Consider the following 20,504-nt stretch of genomic DNA (forward strand, 5'->3'; position numbering starts at 1 on the left):
TATTTTACACACTTGAGCGTGATATTCTTTTATTATTACTTATATTATTATAATATAAAACTAAAATTTTATTAAAATCCATTTTCTTTTAACATTAGACCACTTACAGGCCAATTCCTATCACGCATTCGGAGGAACCAACGGTAAAGAGTTTTTTCATTAACTGGAAGTTCTGATGATTTTAAAGTTTGTCTTTTTCCCGGTCCTTGGTATGTGTTGTTTGCACAACTCAAAATTGCTTCTTTTTATACCCTACACCACTTTAGTGGGGAGGGTATATTGTGTTTGTGCTGATGTTTGTAACGCACAATAATATTGGTCCTATACCCACCTTAAAGTATACCAATCGGCTTAGAATCATTTTCTGAGTCGGTTTAGCTATGTCCGTCTGTCCGTCCGTCCATGTAAACCTTGTAATCAAACTACAGGCCGCAATTTTGAAGATAATTGAATAATAATTGATAATTGAAATTTGGTACATGATCTTCAGTTGTCCCAGGGACAAACCCTATTGAAAATGGTTAAGATCGGTCCATTATTTCACCTAGCCCCCATAGAACTGTACCCCCCAAAAAGGGTTGTAAACATTGTAATCAAACTACAGGTCGAAATTTTGGAGATAATTCAATGAAATTTGGCACATGATCTTTTATGGTACTGTAGACAAAGCCTATTGAAAATGGTTAACATCGGTCCATTATTTCACCTAGGCCCCATAGAATTGAACCCGCCAAATAGGGCTTTTAAGTTCATAATTATGCTTAATATACTCGTATCTCGACAAAAAGCTGCAAAACCAAGTTCTATACTAGTCTTGATGACCCTGATAAAATTTTTAATTATAGGGCCTCATTTGACCCTTAGCCCCTCTAAAAAGCCCCATCAAAATTTTACTTAAATATCCACAGTTTTATTAAACTGTAAATGGCTTTAGTATATCTGAGGCAAGGTACAATTCAACTTAAATGCTTTATTATGAAAACCACATCACATTTTATTCGTATACAGGTGTAGGGTAATATATGGTCGGCGTCGCCCGACTATAACTTCTTACTTGTTTCTTTTTAATACTGCATATTGTTGACTTAGCGACATTATACTTTTTTGATAAACTAGTCACACTTGTTCCTCTTTGCAAACTATCTAAAATGTCTGCCTTTTCTTTTAACTGCAAACATTTAGATTTTTTTACACTCATAACTTCAAATTTCTTTGCCATATAAACAAAATAATTTAGGGGATATACATTCATTTATATAAGGAGATTCCCAAAATTTTAAAATTCGAATTTAATGAATGTATTTCAATGTTGTCTACATGCTTAGAAAACATATATTGTGAAAAAAATTGTTCACGTTATAGAGCTTTCTGTGTTTGTTCACGTTACAGAGTAGTCAATGTAAAAAACATCTTGTTCACGTTAGGCGGTGTTCACGTTAGGCGGTGTTCACGTTAGACGGTGTTCACGTTACCGCGAGTGCACTGTATATTCTTATTAAATACATCATAGCAAAAAATGTGACATTTTTGATAATGGCCAGTAGTTATTTCATACATTACTAGGTGATGAGTGGTAGTGGTCCTGATTAATGTCAATTATTTTTGAAAAGAATATAACTATATTATATACCATTGCTCAAGCACTCGAGCTATTTAATCTCTGATCATTGCTGCTCCGTTGCATAACTTTCGATATTCAAAAACATCACTTACGTTTACAATCACGCAGATGGGATGGCCTCATACCCCTACACTCATCCTGTATCATATACACAAACTCATTTCCAACGCTTAGTCCCAGAATTATAGATTTCACCGTGTATCAGCCTTTTAACCGACATTCTCTTCGCGTGGATTTGGGTTAAACCACAGCCACCACATGCACCTCAAAAGACCCAGTTTATAGTCCCGACAGCCTATAGGTACTGGTAGCAACTTTTCCCCACGGGATAGCATTCACACCATGATGGGGTCTATCATGAAGGTAACATGCCCCGGGGGTCCCAAAAGCACAGTAAAATAACTTGTTAATTGTGCATTGAATAAGCATTTAGAATAAGAAACACAGAAAATAACTGAGCAAACGGGTATAAATTCCGGCTGAGTAAAATAACATACATATTTTTCCCATATACTTTACGTCATAAAACATAAACTTAATTTATTTGTTTTGAATAAGTTATTTTGTAACCAGTTATTTTTTGAAAATCGCCGAACAAAAATAGTAAACTCTAATATCACTTGTATGCTTAGCTGGGATGTTATGCAGATGTCCTGCAAAGTTTTCAACAATCTATCATACTAAACTCGTTACATATTCATATTTGTAGGTACAACTCTTGTATAACGGTTTATATAGCGATTTAATGCACACATAATTTAAGTGGCTGGTACGTTTGTTTGTACATGTGTTCCGATACAAGTATTTCAATACAATTGTAGAGAACTGGTACGAGTTTATTATCCGCACATAGATACCGATATGAAATAATATAAAAATGTTTCTGTTTATTTTTTGTTTTGGCGGTTAATAAATAAACGCCTACATTTTAATAATTCAATTTCAAGTTTTTGACATTTTCGATGGATTTTTACTTTACAAATTTACTGTTTGTAACTTATTAGTGTCTCCGTTGATGGACAAGAATTGTTTGCATTGTTTTTGTTTATGTATTTGATAATAGTATTTTATTGCTACTTTAAACTTTTAATTGGCTTTTACGTAATTTAATGTTTTCATATTGACAGCTATTAAATGTTAGAAATAGGAAAACTAAATATTATAAATACCTACTATAAAATCTATATAAATTACCATAAATAAAACTATAACGTCAATATTAGCATTAATTCTCAAAATACAATTTAATTGATTTCTAACCTTATTTTAGAAATCACTTTATACAAACGTAGGGGAGCTGTCACTTAAATAGTATGTCGATATCCTAGCATAATATTTTAGTTGACAGTTTTTGGCGAGAAATAAGTTAGCTGAAATCGATATAAGTTACTTTTAACGGGCCGTTTTTGGTGGAAAACAGTTAAATTATAATTTCGACAGTTTCGAAGCCACTGCTTACATTTTGTTTGTATCAAACATGTTTGTTTAAATTAAATTATTTACTTTCAAACTTGGTCTGACATACAAAATCCAACAACATGTAAACAACATGCTGTGTAGCAAACGAAGCCAACACGATGTGAACTTTAGTTTGATTTGAGCATTTGAACATTAAACGTTGGAACGCGCACGTATAGTACAAAAATTGTTAAGAAGATTAAAAGTAGGAAAGCGAATATTAAAAAAATTATACCTATATTATTAAAGAAAATGTATAAAAGATTATTTTACGGCCTTGTGTTAAACAAAAAAATTATAATGAATTAAAAATGTTAGTATTTACAATAATGCTATAAGCAAGTTCTTAAAATTCATAAGTAGGTATAAAAAGTGTAAAGAAATCTGCAAATTGTGTTAAATGACCCTTTATGAAAAGTAACAAGCCAAAGTGAAATAAGATAACGAACAAACTACTTTTGTTCCCCACTCTCCACATAATTTATGTACACACTATCAGTCAACCTATGTACCTACATATACATATAGGTGTATATTATATCTGATATTTGTTGGTGGAGAGATAATAAAAAGTTTATGTGAATGACGCCAAAATTTATTTATACAACAAATTGATATTTAATAAAGAATTTCCGTAGTTTTTTAAACGTATAAAAAACAACCACGTGAAAATAGTGAACGAACGGCCGATCGAAAGAAGTGAATTTGTTCTACTTGTTGTTGTAGTAGGTACGATTTACCTGCATTTATAATAATCTTAAATTGTTTGTATTGAAATTCAAATTAAACAGAAATATTTAAGTGTATTTGTTCTCATTTTGTTGTTATTATTTTCTCTATCCACGAGATACAAGATACATCAGTGCACTTAGTAGTTTGTATGAATTATTTATTGAATGCAGTGCTTTTCCACTTGTTTTTTTGTTTTGATGTGTGAGTAAATGAGCGAATGAGTAGTGAGTTGAGTACCTGTTGTGAGGTGTTAAACGTATTTTAGACGAAGGTTAAATTTTAGCCACGGTTTAACAACGAAATTACAAAAATAAAAGAAAAGTGTTTTTATTTTGCGTTTATAACTCAAAAGATACAAAAGTATAAAAGAAAAAAGTGCAACTAACCGACCAAACGATCCTAAATCTATGTAAAAGTAACGAACGAGTATTTTTTTCGAATGCGCTAAAACTCATCCATCTACTAAAACGATCTCATTCGTGTTATGTTTCCAACTAAATGCAAAATACTACGAAATGCTTTAAGCGTGTATGTCAATGTCAAATAATAACAACAACAATAACGATCGTCAACAACTACTACAAACTACTACTAGGAATTCTTCTACTACTTTAGCTTCTTTTTATTCATCTTCAAGTTTTTTATTTCATTTTTTGTTTTTAAATAAAATAATAAAACAAACCCAATAAACAACATCAACAACAGCTAAAAGAATAACAAAAAATAAAGAAACATCAACACAACCAAACGACCGGCCGTGATATCTTTAAGATACACCTTTAAAGAAACACTGATGAAAAATAACTTAAAAATACAATAATAAAAAAGTTACACTAACAACACCAGCAACAACAATAAAAACATTTAACAAATCTACGAGTATTTTTGTTGTCTTTTGGTTTTTTCCTCATAAAAAAATAAAAATAAGCACGTTTCAGTGAACACGAGAGTGAGAGAACAACGATTAGAGGAGAAAATCAAAAATTAAACTAACAACAATAACAACAAAAAAAAGAAAAACAAAATTAAAAAACTAATAAAAATTTACTGAATAACAACGTGACCACTGACCGGTTTTTGCGCTTAGTTTTTGTGCCTGTTCTGTTCTTTGGTTTACTTTTTACTTATTTCTGCCAAGATATTTAAAACAAACAAATCTTCACACGCACTCACAGATACGGAAACCATTAAGGCCTAAATAACAAGGTCCTAAAATAAAACGTACACAATTAAAAGTAGACGACAAGAATGCTAAAATCATTTTAGCGCCCCAATTTTTAAACGAAATATAAAAAAAAATATGAAGACCCAATGAATACTTGTTAAAAATAAATTTAATAAAAAAAATCAAATATACATACTAGTACTTACAACAACAATAACAACTACAAAATGTTACTGCTATCAACTACCTCTAGAAGTTTTCCACTCGGACTTTTTCTATTCCTGTACATCTACTCTGCGACTTCGTTTAATCTGGAGAATCGTCTGCCCATTGTTAAATTCAATGCAAACCCTTCATCATACTTTGGATATTCCATTGCCACTCATACAGTAGGTGAATACAATTGGCCGAATAATACAAAATGGTAAATATTCTTTCATTTTTCCTCCTTCTTGTTTCATATTTCATCATTTATTTTTTAAGAAAACATTAGTCATTCATTTGCAAATTATTCTTAAAGATGCAATTATATCTTGTGTAAACAATATACACATGTACATATCGCATTTACCCATTAGTCATCCATCCCACCAAAATTACATATATGTATGTAATTAGTTTTGAAATTCAGAATTTAATTGTACGGAAATATTAATTTTTTTAAAAAAATATTTTCTGAAAAGAAGTCATATGCTACATTTATTTTATTTTCAAGTTTTTATCATTTAATTTGTGAGTAAAAATCGCTTAAAAAGTAATGCCGTACAACTACAACTTGTTTATAATTTAAACAAATATTTATTTAAAAAATAAGTTTAGGAAAAAATGTAGCATTGACTTTATGCCTCAGTTATTTCCGTTAATAAATATTTAAGTCAATATATTTATTTAAGCCTTATAAGTGTTTTTTTTTTTTTTTTTTTGCAAAGTACAAAATAACTTTTGTAAAATAATTTGAAATTGTTTAATTGCTTACTTTTTCATGTACATGTGAAAGTATGTTTGTATTGCTTAAAACATTTTTAATTTTCATTTTTTTTTCATTCCGCGAATTAATCAAATAATGTTTACTATAATTTTTAAGTCTTTATTTTAGTATTTATTCAGATTTTGAAGACGATAGCCATTCTATTGAACGATTCTGGAACCAGTTCTTCCTTTTATAAATATAAGTGTTTAATTTGCGATAAAAGTTTATTTATTAATTATTAATTGATTAGTTGCTTTAGTTTTTGATTAGAAGTTATTTCGGATTAATGTATAACTAGTAATAATAGTTATAGATAGATAGATAGATAGATGGATAGATAGATAGATAGATAGATAGATAGATAGATAGATAGATAGATAGATAGATAGATAGATAGATAGATAGATAGATAGATAGATAGATAGATAGATAGATAGATAGATAGATAGATAGATAGATAGATAGATAGATAGATAGATAGATAGATAGATAGATAGATAGATAGATAGATAGATAGATAGATAGATAGATAGATAATTATTTGGCAAATGAACCAATTTAAACAAAAAGTCCAATAATTGTGTATCTTATCACCTACCATCATATTTTTAATTTATTTGGACCATTGACATTTATTAGACAAACAACTGAAAAAGAATGGAATTAACCTATTTGGCCCTACAAAATTTTAGGTTTATTTTATTTATTTTAGCAGCATATTTGCCTGTAATAAAGTACACAGTCATAATAGGTCGAACAATTTTATAAATTACACCATGTAACAATTTTGAATAAAATCGTTACGCATATGAAACTAGAGTCATTTTAGAGCTCTTATGTCCTTATAAAAGCACTTCAAAGTTGAAAGGACTTACAATTTCAAACGGATATTTTAATTGTTTATATGTGTTGTATGATGTTAATAAGGATATCAAATGAAAGCTGCGAATCTGTATATTCTATCTATATCATTTCTTTGACTCACTTAGACAAAAAATTGGAAAATAAATAAAATTAAAAAAGTTCTCATTTTCGAATCTAAAATTTTTAACAACTTTTTTGTGGCAAGTTTTCTTTAAGCTTCCATTTCTTTTTTAATGAAATGAAATAAATAATATTATTTATAAGCAGAGGTTCTCAGCTTCATTTGATATTAATAACAAATTTTTTACATAAATTTGGAATTCTATCTTTTGAAATCGTATGTCCTTCAAACATTAAGGTCCTTTTACAGGGGCATAAGAGCTGACTGAGTATACAGAGTTAATACTAATGGTCCACAGCTTCCTGTACACATAGATATTTTCATGTGTGAAAATGACTGTTGCACGGTGTTATAAATGCTAAGATTCATTATTAGAAATATTGTTCAACAAATTTTATTATATAGCTTTTATAGGAAATATATTTGTGAAAATATACATATTAAGAGTCTTATTCATAAACTTTTATCAAAGGTTTATAAATCAAATTTTCATAAAAAATGTTTTACATGCAGACAATTTTACCTATTTAAATAATATTTAATGTTTCAATTTGTATATTTCAAATGGATTTATGCTGGAATTCGAGTAAAAATATCTCCGTAATGTTTATTTCTCTTATCTATGTAGTTTTATTAAATTAGGCTTTAGACAGGTAAACAGGAAGGACATAAAGTTTATCACGTACACTGACATTACAACAATGAACACACAAACAATCTCATAATTACGATACTTACATTTAACATGACAGGTATAAGACGAGTAGCAAAATAATATATAAAAGATTTATAAACAAGATAAATATTAGAAATGTATTGAATGTCTTAAAGTGCCGAAATTTAAGTGCCCTTTAGGAGCCATAAATAAAAAACAAAAGAAAAGAAAACTGGCATAGTACTTGTTATTATCGGTTCTTTAAAATTTTTGCCATAAAAATAAGGAAGTTATAGATTTACAGGAAATATACTTTAAAATAATAAAAAATCAACATGGCGCCTAGCGAAAACTGTTGTATAAAAACAAAAAAACAAAAACATTATGTTAATGAGATATATGCTTTTTTGGGCATGTGGTGGCAAACTTAAATTAAATAAAAATGATGTAACATCGATAGCAACAACGAACAGCAACAGCAGTTCTAATATGAACAAGTTTATAACATATAATTTTCTTTATTTTTCCTTCTTTTTTCATTCCATTGAAATTGCTTAAAAATTCCATACATTTATTACAGGGCGTAGATCGAGTATAGACGATTTGTTTTTTCTAATATTTTATGGCTTAATACATTATACAAAAAATAAAAGAAACTATGTTGAAGAATTATAGATAACGTTCCAAAGTACTCGAAAGCATATAATATGAACTAAAAATGAAACTTGAAATATCTACACATGGAAAAGGCTAAAAACATACTCGTATGTTCACCAATACATACATACATCATAAATACATATTTATGTATGTATTTATATTTGCTTAATGGGTTACCCTTTATTTTGCGAGTGACGTAATTCAAAGTGAACAATATTGGGTGTTTGCCTGTTTGAAAGAACTTTTGGAAATTAATATGAATATTTTACTGAGATTATGGAATATTTTTAGCAAAATCGAATAGATCGAAAAACATATTATTTTAGCAGCCTTGTTCTCACTCATATATGTATAAACAACATTCGTTTGTAGTCAAGAAAATTATATTTTATCGCAAAGATAACAAAATTACATTTAAACTTTCATTATCATTATGTAAATAATTCGTATTCATTTATAAGTTTTTTTTCCGCTTTACTCTTTTCTCTGATATGGAATATTGAACTTTATAGATAAAAATACAAATTATGGGGGAATTATAATTTATAAGCATCTGACAGTAAATCTTTATAATTATTTATAAAAACAATTGACACCTTTTTTATAAATCTCGTATTTTATATCATGTTATGCTACATATATGTACATAGAGTCATATTGGCAAGCAATTGGTAGCTACAAAAATACAGTTTTTATTTACATAAATTAACTTAAATGTATAAAAAACATGAAAGTAATTTCATGTCCTGAATTTTTTAATTACATCAATTGCCGATCATGCCTAATCATAAATTTTTAATACTAGCTTGATGAAATCTTTTTTTGTAATGTACTAAAATGTTAATCGACTAAGAATCACATCTCGAGTCATTTTAACGAAAGTCCATCTAAATGTTCTCATCAAAGTACAGGACGAAATTTGTAGAACTATTTATTTTGATTCAAGCCTGTTGAAATCGTTCGGTGATAGGTTAGGTTACGTCGATAGGAGGATGGAGGTTGTAACTACATCAATTGCGCTCTTTTTTCTGGAAAATATAACAACCTACACCGATGTGCCATGTTGATCCTATCTTCTATGTGATGTCTATGTACTTAACTCTGTCCATTACCGCTATCTTCTTGCCCAGAAATATTTGTCATTCTTGTAGAAAGACAGATTTTCGTCTTCGCCGAGTTGACATTGAGGCCTCTCGGTTGAGACCAGCTCAAATTCCATTTTAGTTATTCCAATTTAAAAAAACAAAATATAGGTTAATAGAACACATTATAAATAAAAACACCTGTTACCATTACGATAAGTAACCGCAATTATCTATAATTTTTCACTACAAGTACGTTGGCTTGAGTTTGTATCACTTTGTTATCGACAATTTATTTTTTAGAGGGAGAAGTCCAAAACTCCAGTTTTAGATGCAGTTCAATAACATTCAATTCATTCATATTTCTATCCATATGTATGCATGTACGTGTGTATGTGAATTTATATTTTTAAATCAAACCAAAAATAAAAAATAATTTCTCGTAAAAAGTTGAAAAGTACTAGTTTTTGTAGACAAAATAAATGATAAACTTTTTGAAAAAGTGTTGTTGTTTCACGAACCATAATAAATTGATTGTTTGCCAGTATCCAACATGTCTAGACGAACAATGTTTATTTGTGTTAAAAACTTTCTTTCATTCATTTTCCAAACACTTTTCAAATTTATTTTATTTCTGTTGTGACTCATTTTAAGTATTTATGATTTTATTGTTGTTTTGTTAAATGTCGTGCCACAAACAACAGCATGTTGTTTATGTTGCCAATTTGATTTTTCATGTCAGATATTTAAATTTGATATTTAAATTTGATATTTAAATTTGATTTTTTAGCAAATTTTGCCATAAATGCATATTTTAAATTAAAATTCTGCTCCACAGAAAACATAATGATCAACCAGTTTCACGATAATTGTTTAAACATTTGAAAAAAAAAATATTTTTCAAGAAATTTGTGGCTCTTAAAGTTGTCTAATGAATTTTGTATCCAACAAAGAACAAAACAAATTTTTGTGATTGAATTTGAATATTTTTAAAAGCTGACAACACTTTATTGTTTAATTTTTTGTAATTATGCAAAAATGATTCATATTCAAATATTGTTTTTCAATCAGCTATCTTTAGTGAAAGGTGTTTTACTATGTATTGTTAATTTGAATAGCTCAGTTTGATAAGTTCTTCTTATTATTATTTTTATGTTCTGTTTATAAAGCCACATAGGTTATGGTAGGTTATTATCAAAAATAACACTTCTTATGTCAAGAGACTTTATATATAAATTCTGCTATCGACTTTGATAAATTTTAGAAAAATTAATTAAAATTAAGAAAGAAAAATACAATTCCTATTATAATAAATTACCAGTTATTTTTAAACGTCATGGAATGTATGTGTCATGAATAAATAAAAAGAAATCATTAATAGTCGTAGATATTTGCATGTATGAATAAAATATTAATGATTAATTATTTTCGTTAGAAAAGACTAAAATAAAAAGTATGTATGTATGTACACATTAACCAATTACACAATTTTTAATGTATAAAGAATAGTGTTTTCTCTAAATTGGGAATTAATGATTATTTTTGATGCTGGCGCTTTTTTATTATATGTGTTTTTTACATAAATAGAAAAAACTTAAATAAACTTTTGATATGTTTAGGTGGTCAATACATTTGTATATATTTTATCACAATAAAGAGTTTTCTTCGCCGAAATTATTTTTATTTATTCAGAAGTTCTACTTTTTAATCCTTCGCAAATTTCATCCAAAGTCCGACCGAACTCGAATCCTTACAGACATTTTTCTTTTAGATTTTAGAATAATTTAATTATTAAAAATAAAATTTCTTTATTAGACATTAATTAGAGTTTGATGTAAATTGTTTGCCAAACTATTTTTTTAAACAAGTCTTAAATGTATTTTCTAATCACTACTTATTTATGGTATTTTTATTACACACAAGAAAGACCTTGTCTTAAATGTATTCTTAATTAAATAAAATAAAAAATCAACCAAATTCATTTTAAAAACACTTTCACAATTTTCAAATAAAAATAGAAAAACAAAACACTGTCAATGCCATGAAACGGATCATAAAATGCCAAGAATTTTCATGAAATTGTTAGAAAATTATGTTTATGTTTCATTAAAATAAAAAAATTCTTATCAATAAAAAATAAAAAGACTCTGTCAATTAAGACTTGGCCAAGTACCTACTTATGTACATACATACGTATGTATGTATGTTTCTCTAGTATGGGAGTGTGTGTTTGTATATCTAAATATTTAGTATGTTCTACATTTACACTTAAATATTTGGGAATTCGAATTATTACTACATTTTTATTAACACTTTCAAAATACAAATTCTACGACTCTAAACAAAATGATGTAACAAATTCAAACCAATAAATATCGAAACGAACGAGTGGAGAACGAACAAATTGTGAATAAACATTTTAGAATAAACCTAAAACGATTTGTTGTTGTCATTGTGTTTTTCCCCCTTTTTTCGGTTGGGTGAATGCTTTTTTAATTTGAGTTTTTGAAATGCATTAAAGAAAAAACTTCATTAAAATTCTTTTGTACAAAAAAAAGGTGAAAGAATGACAAATGTTACATTGTATAGTTATTGACACAAATGTTCATTGAGTCGTATATGAATATTACGAGTATAATACTGCAGTGTCTTACCAAACAAAAAAATGTATTTTGGTTAAAAGTAACATATGGATTTGGTATGAAAAACACGTTTTTGTTAAGGTAATTAAATTGAAATGATCATTTTTTTCATTTTTTTAACAATAAACTCATAAAACATTGAGAATATGGTGTTTTGGTCATTAATGATTTAAATTCATAATATTTTATATTGACAATAATTTTCACTTCTGGGTATACATTTTAAAGAACGAACTGAAATAAGTAGGAAAAGGATTTTTCTAATTCAAAATTCCTACAGTAAACCAACAATAACCCAACAAAAAAAGTTAGGAAAAAGAAGTAGAATTTTCACCACAAATAACATACTTGAAGTACTTCCAATTTTGGTGAAAAACCTATGAATTTTACATTAGCGTGTCATTGGAGGGATTTTTGACAACTTTGAACTACATCTTATCTTATTCATAGATGCAGTAAAAATCCGATATTTGGATGTCAAAAATTAACCACATTCTTTCAATGACACGCTTATGTAAATTTCATTAGTTTTTCACCAAAATTTGATGTATGTACTTCGAATATGTTATTTGTAGTGACTTTTCAACATCTCTTTCCTCACTTTTAACTCGGTTTTTATTTGTAAGGAAATATCATTCGCATTTTTAGATGTGATTAAGATGTCGTTTGTAAAGTATGACATCAATTATTTTTTGCTGGGAACTTTATCAAGCGTTTATGAGCATAGTAGTAAATATTTTGTTGAAAATATGGTATAACAAAAAACTTCATGAAACCACCGACATGAACATTTTCCCATAACAAAACTAAACTTTTCTAAAATGAAACACAACAGTTAGACAACAATGTAATTGGAGAAGGTATTTAACAAATGTCTAGTAAAAGTTTTCATATTTACATTCTCATAAAAATACACCACATTAACACAAACATACACCTTTGCAACATAACCCAGCAAAAAATATTTCCTTCTTCACAGCAAATCATAAAAAATGGCTTCTACTCCAATTTATTTATATATTTTTTTATGTATTTATATCACAATTTCAAATTATTGCTTTTATGAAATGTGCAACACAAGTACAATATTTTGCTGGGATGCATAACAAGTATCTACGTAAAACATGTTTGGAGAAATTAAAAGAAATTCATCACCTTCAGTCATAATAATTTGTTTAAATGTCAGACCGTAACAAAACTGGTGATGAAAATTGTGGAAACGTTATAATAATTTACAAAATATAAAAATAAATAAACTGAAGTTACCGACCAAACCTTATTTTTCTGTAAAAATATAATACATCTGTATGTACTTGTCTGCTAAATAATCTACTATATACATATATAGTATATACTTCATTTACATATGTATATGGGCAATTTCGTGTCAAGTGGCCCAACTTCTAAAATCGATGTCTTCCTTCTTTGCACCAAGGTTAGTACTATTAGATAGTAGGCCAGACACAAATTTTTAGCTCTATCGGTCAATAACTGCCGGGCTTAGAGGAGGTCAAAGTTGGACATTGCATTGCAAATTTCATCGATTTTTTGAGTTGGGGTCACTTGACACGAAATTGCCTATATACAAAGAAACTATTACTCCTCTTTCGATTAGATGAAAATATGAAAATATCTATAACAAAGTCATTGCAAAAACTAATGAACATGTTTGAAACGAATTAATAAATTATTTATTATGTATAAGTAAATGTTAAATGTTGGGATCATACTTTTTACCATATGAAAGATACGATATCCGAATTGTCTTGTTCTTACTTATTAGTGTTAGCCACTGTACGTTTGAGAAGTTTTTATATGATGAAATAATCGTTTTACTTACTTGGAACTAATTGTGCAGAGGATGAAATGATGATATTCAAAAATCTTAAGCACTTTCAAGTATTTTAAGCTCTTTTGATATTTTTTGTCATTTTATGTGTTGGATTATTAAAAAGTTGTTAAATTTATTTAATTTTATGTATTTGGTAGCATGATAAGCTGCTATTCCAAGTTTAAAACTAAAGATAATGATAATTATTTCGTTGTCGATAATAATGATGTTGATGATGAGACAAATTTTTGTTTAACATTTACAATGAAGAAAAAATGAATGCCACTTTATCAATGAGGCATTCAATTTTTTTAGTATGAGTTAGAGGGTCTCCGCATTTGTAATGTTTTCGATTAGTTTTTAATTTTTGGGGCCAAAGTTGACATTAAGTAAACTTTAGTTTCAACATTTATTGCTTTGTTACAACATTTGTTCTTAATCATTGAAACAATTTTTCATTGTTAAAACGTTAAATGTCCATGAATGACTTTAACAAATTTATTTATTAGAGTAGCCAATAATTTTAAATTTGTAATGTTAGTTAGTTAGTTAGTTAGTTAGTTAGTTAGTTAGTTAGTTAGTTAGTTAGTTAGTTAGTTAGTTAGTTAGTTAGTTAGTTAGTTAGTTTTAGTTAGTTAGTTAGTTAGTTAGTTAGTTAGTTAGTTAGTTAGTTAGTTAGTTAGTTAGTTTAGTTTTTTAGTTAGTTAGTTAGTTAGTTAGTTAGTTAGTTAGTTTTTTTTTCTTTAGTTAGTTTAGTTAGTTTAGTTAGTTTTAGTTAGTTAGTTTAGTTAGTTTAGTTTCTTTAGTTTCTTTAGTTATTTAGTTTAGTTCGTTAGTTTATTTTTTATTTTTTATTTAGTTAGTTCTTTCGTTTCTTTCTTCTTTCTTTCTTTTTTCTGTTCTTTTTTTTTCGTTATTTATTTCTTCTTTATTTCTTTCGTTCTTTTCGTTCGTTTCTTTCTTTCTTTCTTTTTTCTTTATTTCGTTCTTTCTTTCTTTCTTTCGTTCGTGTTCTTTTCTTTCTTTCTTTTTCTTTCTTTTCTTTCTTTTTGTCGTTTCTTTCTTTCTTCTTTCTTCTTTTCTTTCTTTTCTTTTTCGTTCTTTTCTTATTTTCTTTCTTTTTTCTTTTCTTTCTTTTCTTTCTTTCTTTCTTTCTTTGTTCTTTATTCGTTCTTTCTTGTCGTTCTTTCTTTCTTTTTTCTTTCTTTCTTTCTTTTCTTTCTTTCTTTCTTTCTTTCTTTTCTTTTCTTTCTTTCTTTTCTTCTTTCTTTCTTTCTTTCTTTCTTTCTTTCTTTTTTTTTCTTTCTTTTCTTTCTGTTCTTTCTTGTTCTTTCTTTCTTTCTTTCTTTCTTTTTCTTTCGTTTCTTTCTTTCTTTCTTTCTTTCTTTTTTCTTTTTTCTTTCTTTCTTTTCTTTCTTTTTTTCTTTTTATCTTTTTCGTTAGTTTGTTTGAAAGGAGGATGTATATACATCAAATCCGAAGAAATACACCTAGGCCTCAGGTGGGAATCGAACCCACCACCTCCGGTCTACCAGACTAGAACACTAACCACTAACCTACCGGAGGCCACAAATTTGTAATAAATTGCTTAATACAATTTTTTTAAATTAGCATTAAATATAAATTTTAAAATTTTTTGATTGTCAAAAAGGTTCCATATACATACATACATATGTAAATTTGAACTGTCAGGACATACATACATACATACATAAAAAATCTAAGGGTATGGGAAAATTAGTAAATTTTTCAATAATCTCAGTTTTTACAAAATATTTATACTAAATCGAAGTATTTATTTCCCGTAGTGCTGGTGACACTACTATATTATAACCAAACGATGACACTCGATACGAAAAATAGTTTTCAAGCGATATAGTGTTTTTGTAATTTGAAAGACAGGTAAGAAGAAACACATATGTATATAAACGGGACCCTTCAAATGATTTAAATAAGCAATCTCTGTTGGCTAATGTTTAATAACATACATATGTATATTTATTATAGTACGGATGGCTCTCGATTTACGCGGTTTGTTGGGGCTATAGGCCATTTGTTTAAATCTAAAACTGATATAAAATTTATTTAACAATGTATATGTGTAAATTAAATAATTAGTATGCTTTTTTAATCAAAATCTAGTTAATGCTTAAAATAACGCGTAAAGAGAGTGTCACCTGTATAGTATATTCTTAGGACATATTCGTATTTACATAAATACCACTTAAAAAACAATGAAAACCAACAAGAAAAATATATAATATTAACAACAGCAGCAGCAAAATAAATGCGTAGAGTAATATTGTGTCCATAAATTTATCGTATGTATGTGGAAAAGAAGGAATATGTCTGCCACACATGTTGTGATTTAAATATGAATAAATAAATAATGGATTGAATTCAAAAGAGAACAAACACTGAAGTATCATATCACATCAAAGCATACAAAACTAACAACAATAAAAACTACAACAGAAATACAGGTAACAAAGAAGAATAAGAAGTAAGGTATCCTATAGATATCTAAAATCATCATCGTTCTACCATTCCATGTTTCCTATGCTATTTTATTGTTTTTTCTTTCTGTTTCACAATTAAACAGGCTGTGCCGACCAACCATCATCAACACACATCCATACAATCTAAATATTGAGCGGTTTAATCTTGAAACCAAAGGATTCAAGACCCGTGTGTGGTTGTATAATAAACCATCTAAACCATTTAATATATCATTCTTACGAATGCGTAGAGATGTCGATGTGTAAATTATCTGTTGAGTTTCATAGATTTTTTAACAATATCTACAAAGTATATCGAACTAATATGTCGTCATGTACAAGTTTTAAGACACATACCCATGAATAAATTGCATTGGTATTTTAGAAAAGGTGTTTATTTTTGTTAAAATTTATATTACAAAACATGATTGTTTACTTAGGGAACTAGAAACAACTTTGACAAGATAAATAAACCTGGTTCGCATACGCAACATTTTTAGGTGTTATACATATTACTTGTATTACAACATAATATTATAAGTTTTATAAAATTATTCCTGAATGAATTTAAGTTTACCAATTTTTATTAATAAAACTTTGATATATAATTTTTAATTTTATACAAAATTTTAAGTAAGACTTGTTCTTACTTAACAACTTAACTTATCAATGACTGCTACATACCGTATGTATTACTTAGAAGAAGTTTACAAACAATATATTTTGAAAGTACTTACTATTTAGCCTTAACATATTGCTTTCGGACTGTCGAAATGAAAAAAATATATATTTTTAGCATTTCCGGTGACATACTGGTGGACTGCTTTGGAAAAAAGTGTAATATCAAACTACTATAGGGAGTTCAGCGTTCATGCTGCTTGGGTATCGGTGGTACTACTTCAACCAAGGCTCTGTAAACTTTACTAGATATTTCACCCATTAAAATATATTTAATTTACTTTAGGCGAACTGGCCAAAAGCGGTTATAGGACACCTCATCAATGTATAATGGACACATTGGTAGGTTATACACAATCATCGGACGTGCCTGATCACATACCAGACACAGAATATGTCGGAAAATTTAAAACGCTGACCCTAGATAGAATGTCTTGGTCAGGCGGAACATAGAGTAAATACCAACAGAAATCCGTAGGTACACGGATGGCTCTAAATTGGGGGACAAAGTGGGCCTGGGGTTCTATATTGAAGACCCAGAAACAGAAATATACCACCGTTTATCTAATCATAACAGAAGCTTCCAGGCAGAAGTCAGAGCAATAACGGAATGTGTAAATGTAATAACTTTAAAGGAAAGGGAGCTCGAGGTAACAAAAGCTGAATTAAAAACATGGGTGAGATAATCTCATAGGGCCTCTTGGGTATAACCACAAAGATCCTATGGAGTTTCATAGTCAATGATTTCAACTAGCCTTTGAAGGTACTACAAACACGATAATTCCAAGAGTTTGTAACATTTTGTAATAAATAAACAGTATTTCTTTTTATAATATTTACTTTATTTGCAATCCACAAATAAATAGAAACTACAAATACTTCTATTCATAAATGCTAAATAGGAATTTTTTTATGACCGAAAATATTTTTTTATTTCTTCTAAGTATTTGAGTTTTATATGCCGGAACCAATATCCTCTTGACGATTGAAAGTATGAATTGTGGAATTTCTTAATTTTATTTATTTTATATCAACAAGTGTTTTGTTTTCAGTGATTTTATTATGATTAACACGTGCTACTGTATCATAAAATATACATTTTTATTTATAGTAAATATTTTATAATAGTATGACAAAAAAAAAAAAAAAAAAAAAACAAAGAGAGAAAGAAAACTAAAACAACAGTTGTGATTTAAAACGTGATTTTTACATGAAATTGAATTAATTTGTAAAACATTGTTTTACTACTACCGCTTGCATTGTGTAGCAGTATCTACTGAAGTGACTACCATGACGATTATAATAAAATGACACATAAATAAATCACTTGCAAGTAGTTTCTTCAAGTCAATCACAGAGTCAGTTATTAAATAACTACATACATATATAAATAATTAAAAAGAAGAAAACGCATACTAATAAATTCAATCACATTGACTCACTCATATGGGCATAGAAACAAATTTACACGAGCCTAAAACCCTATAAATTGTCCCCAAAAGTCATAAATAAAAATACTTTGTTTTCCCTGGCAGTGATCGTATGTATGCATGAATGTAAGTGCTTAATTATAGACAGACACGATGACTGAAGGCAACAAATAGACCCAGCAAAACCAACAAAAAACTAATTAAAATTTGTGCGTAAGCCCTCAAATAACGCATATTTATGCAGTAGCTACAAATAAAATAGCAAAAGTTAAGAATGTATATAAAAGCGGTTACTGATATGACTTATGTATGAATGTATGTAAATTTACGCTTGAACTTATTGAATGACTTTACTTCTTGTGTTGGTGCTACTTATAGTCTCAACACTGTAAATACACTAACAACCAGACAGAAAGAATCATTAATTAATATTTGTTCAAAAGTTGAAACACACCCGCATTTTTTGGCACAAGAACTTTAAAATATAAATTTAAATATTTCTGATCACTACATAAATACATGTAGACACCCCAAATGTCGCAAAAGTGTCTCAAAGTGTTGTAAATGCTTTGAAAATATTTCCAATAATTTAAAATAGATAAATTTCAATGATATATTTTATGTTCACCAAAAAATAATACATATTTATAATAATCTTATTTATCATCTTATTGAGGAGACCAGTCGCACAAAATTATAAAATATTAAACTAACTTTGAAATAAGGAAAACATCAAAACTTAATTATACGCCAAGTTTATGCAATAACTGTCTATCATTTTTGTACATATTTATGTGATCACATTCAGAAACTTATGCAACCGATTAGAAAGAACACTTGTGATTGATATCAACTAAAATGTCAGAGTTTTAATAAAACTCATACATACATATTTCTCATATTTGTAAAATTCTTTCGACGCCTAATTGTTAACTAATTGTGTAATTCGTCTTATTTGAAATTTTAGTTCACATTGATCAAATATTTTATTAAAAGAGTTTATTTAATTGATGCTAGATGTCTGTAATGCCTAATGATGCTCTACTATGATCCTTTCTAAACAATAGCATCCCAGCAAATACATGGTAATAACTTGTACTTACTCAACAACTTACTTTTCAATGACTTATATGATAATATATTGTAATGACTTACAAATAATATATTAAGTATGCATTTACTTTTTAGCCTTGTTAATTAACTTTCGAAACGAAAAACTTAAGTTCCTATTTGCAGGCGATCGTAGTAAGTACTTACCTAACTCCCTATTTGTAAGCGAGCGTGGTAAGTACGTGCCTCCAATGTCATCCCGTATTAAAATAATGTATTATTGTGTGCTATTGTGTAAGCAAATTTTAGCATTTTAACCCCTTTTCAATGAAAGTTTTTACTGGGATGTAATATAAATTTATTTAATAAAACTCATCTAGTTAAATATTTTCTCAATGTGAACAAATTTTTGCACAAAAACTGGACGAATAGCTGCAAGTCTATAGATTCATTATTATTTTCATTCACATATCTGTATGTGAGTATCGTACTTTAGACGCCTTCCTTCTTGGTCAACGGTTTATTTCTCTTGGGGTCTTTATATTTTGTAATAGTATCTAATGGAAACTGTGTGTCTAACTGGTTTTGTTTTAGGTTTCTGTTTCTATTTTCGAAACTTGTAAAGTTTAAAATGTTTTAAAGCTGTTGTTTCTTTCGTGAAATTCATTTAATTGGAATTGACTCGATTGTGTGGGTTGCTGTGTATTTTTTGAGCTTTCAGAAATATTTTCACAATTATTTATGAAAATATTTGAAAATTGTGTGAACCAGCACCTGTTTGAAATATTTATGGTTATTTTAAGTTGCATTAAAATGTACCAGTTTTTTATTTAAACAATTGCCAAACCTTTCAATAGAACATTCTTAGGCATACATTTCATAGAGTAAATTCCATACAATAATTTGAAAACGTTTGGCAGTTGGCATAATAAGTTTTATGTAAAGCTATTTTAAATTACTTTATTATACAATTTATTTAGTATTTGATATACTTCATTTATTTTGAAATCGATAACAAAATAATTTGTTAATGTTTATTTATGCAAG

General features: G+C 28.0%; 1 protein-coding gene across 4 annotated transcripts in view; it reads left to right on the plus strand.

The window, feature by feature from the left end:
- LOC119607025 (integrin alpha-PS1) overlaps positions 1–20,504 on the plus strand; it is a 97,386-nt gene that overhangs the window by 32,969 nt on the left and 43,913 nt on the right. For 3 of the 4 annotated variants that reach the window (XM_037960761.1, XM_037960746.1, XM_037960752.1), the window contains exon 1: positions 3,216–5,400. The exons of the other annotated variant lie outside the window; for it this stretch is intronic. Coding sequence is in view for 2 of the 3 variants with exons in the window: in XM_037960746.1 (XP_037816674.1) it covers positions 5,204–5,400 (197 nt within the window). In the remaining variant the exon portion in view is untranslated. Of the gene's footprint in view, positions 1–3,215; positions 5,401–20,504 lie in introns of those variants that run through there. 4 annotated transcript variants of the gene reach the window in all.

The sequence above is a fragment of the Lucilia sericata genome, unplaced genomic scaffold (assembly GCF_015586225.1).
Source record: "Lucilia sericata isolate MDLA Ls3-8-SP2 unplaced genomic scaffold, ASM1558622v1 Contig000018F_arrow, whole genome shotgun sequence".
In the NCBI taxonomy this organism is placed as follows: Eukaryota; Metazoa; Arthropoda; class Insecta; order Diptera; family Calliphoridae; genus Lucilia; species Lucilia sericata.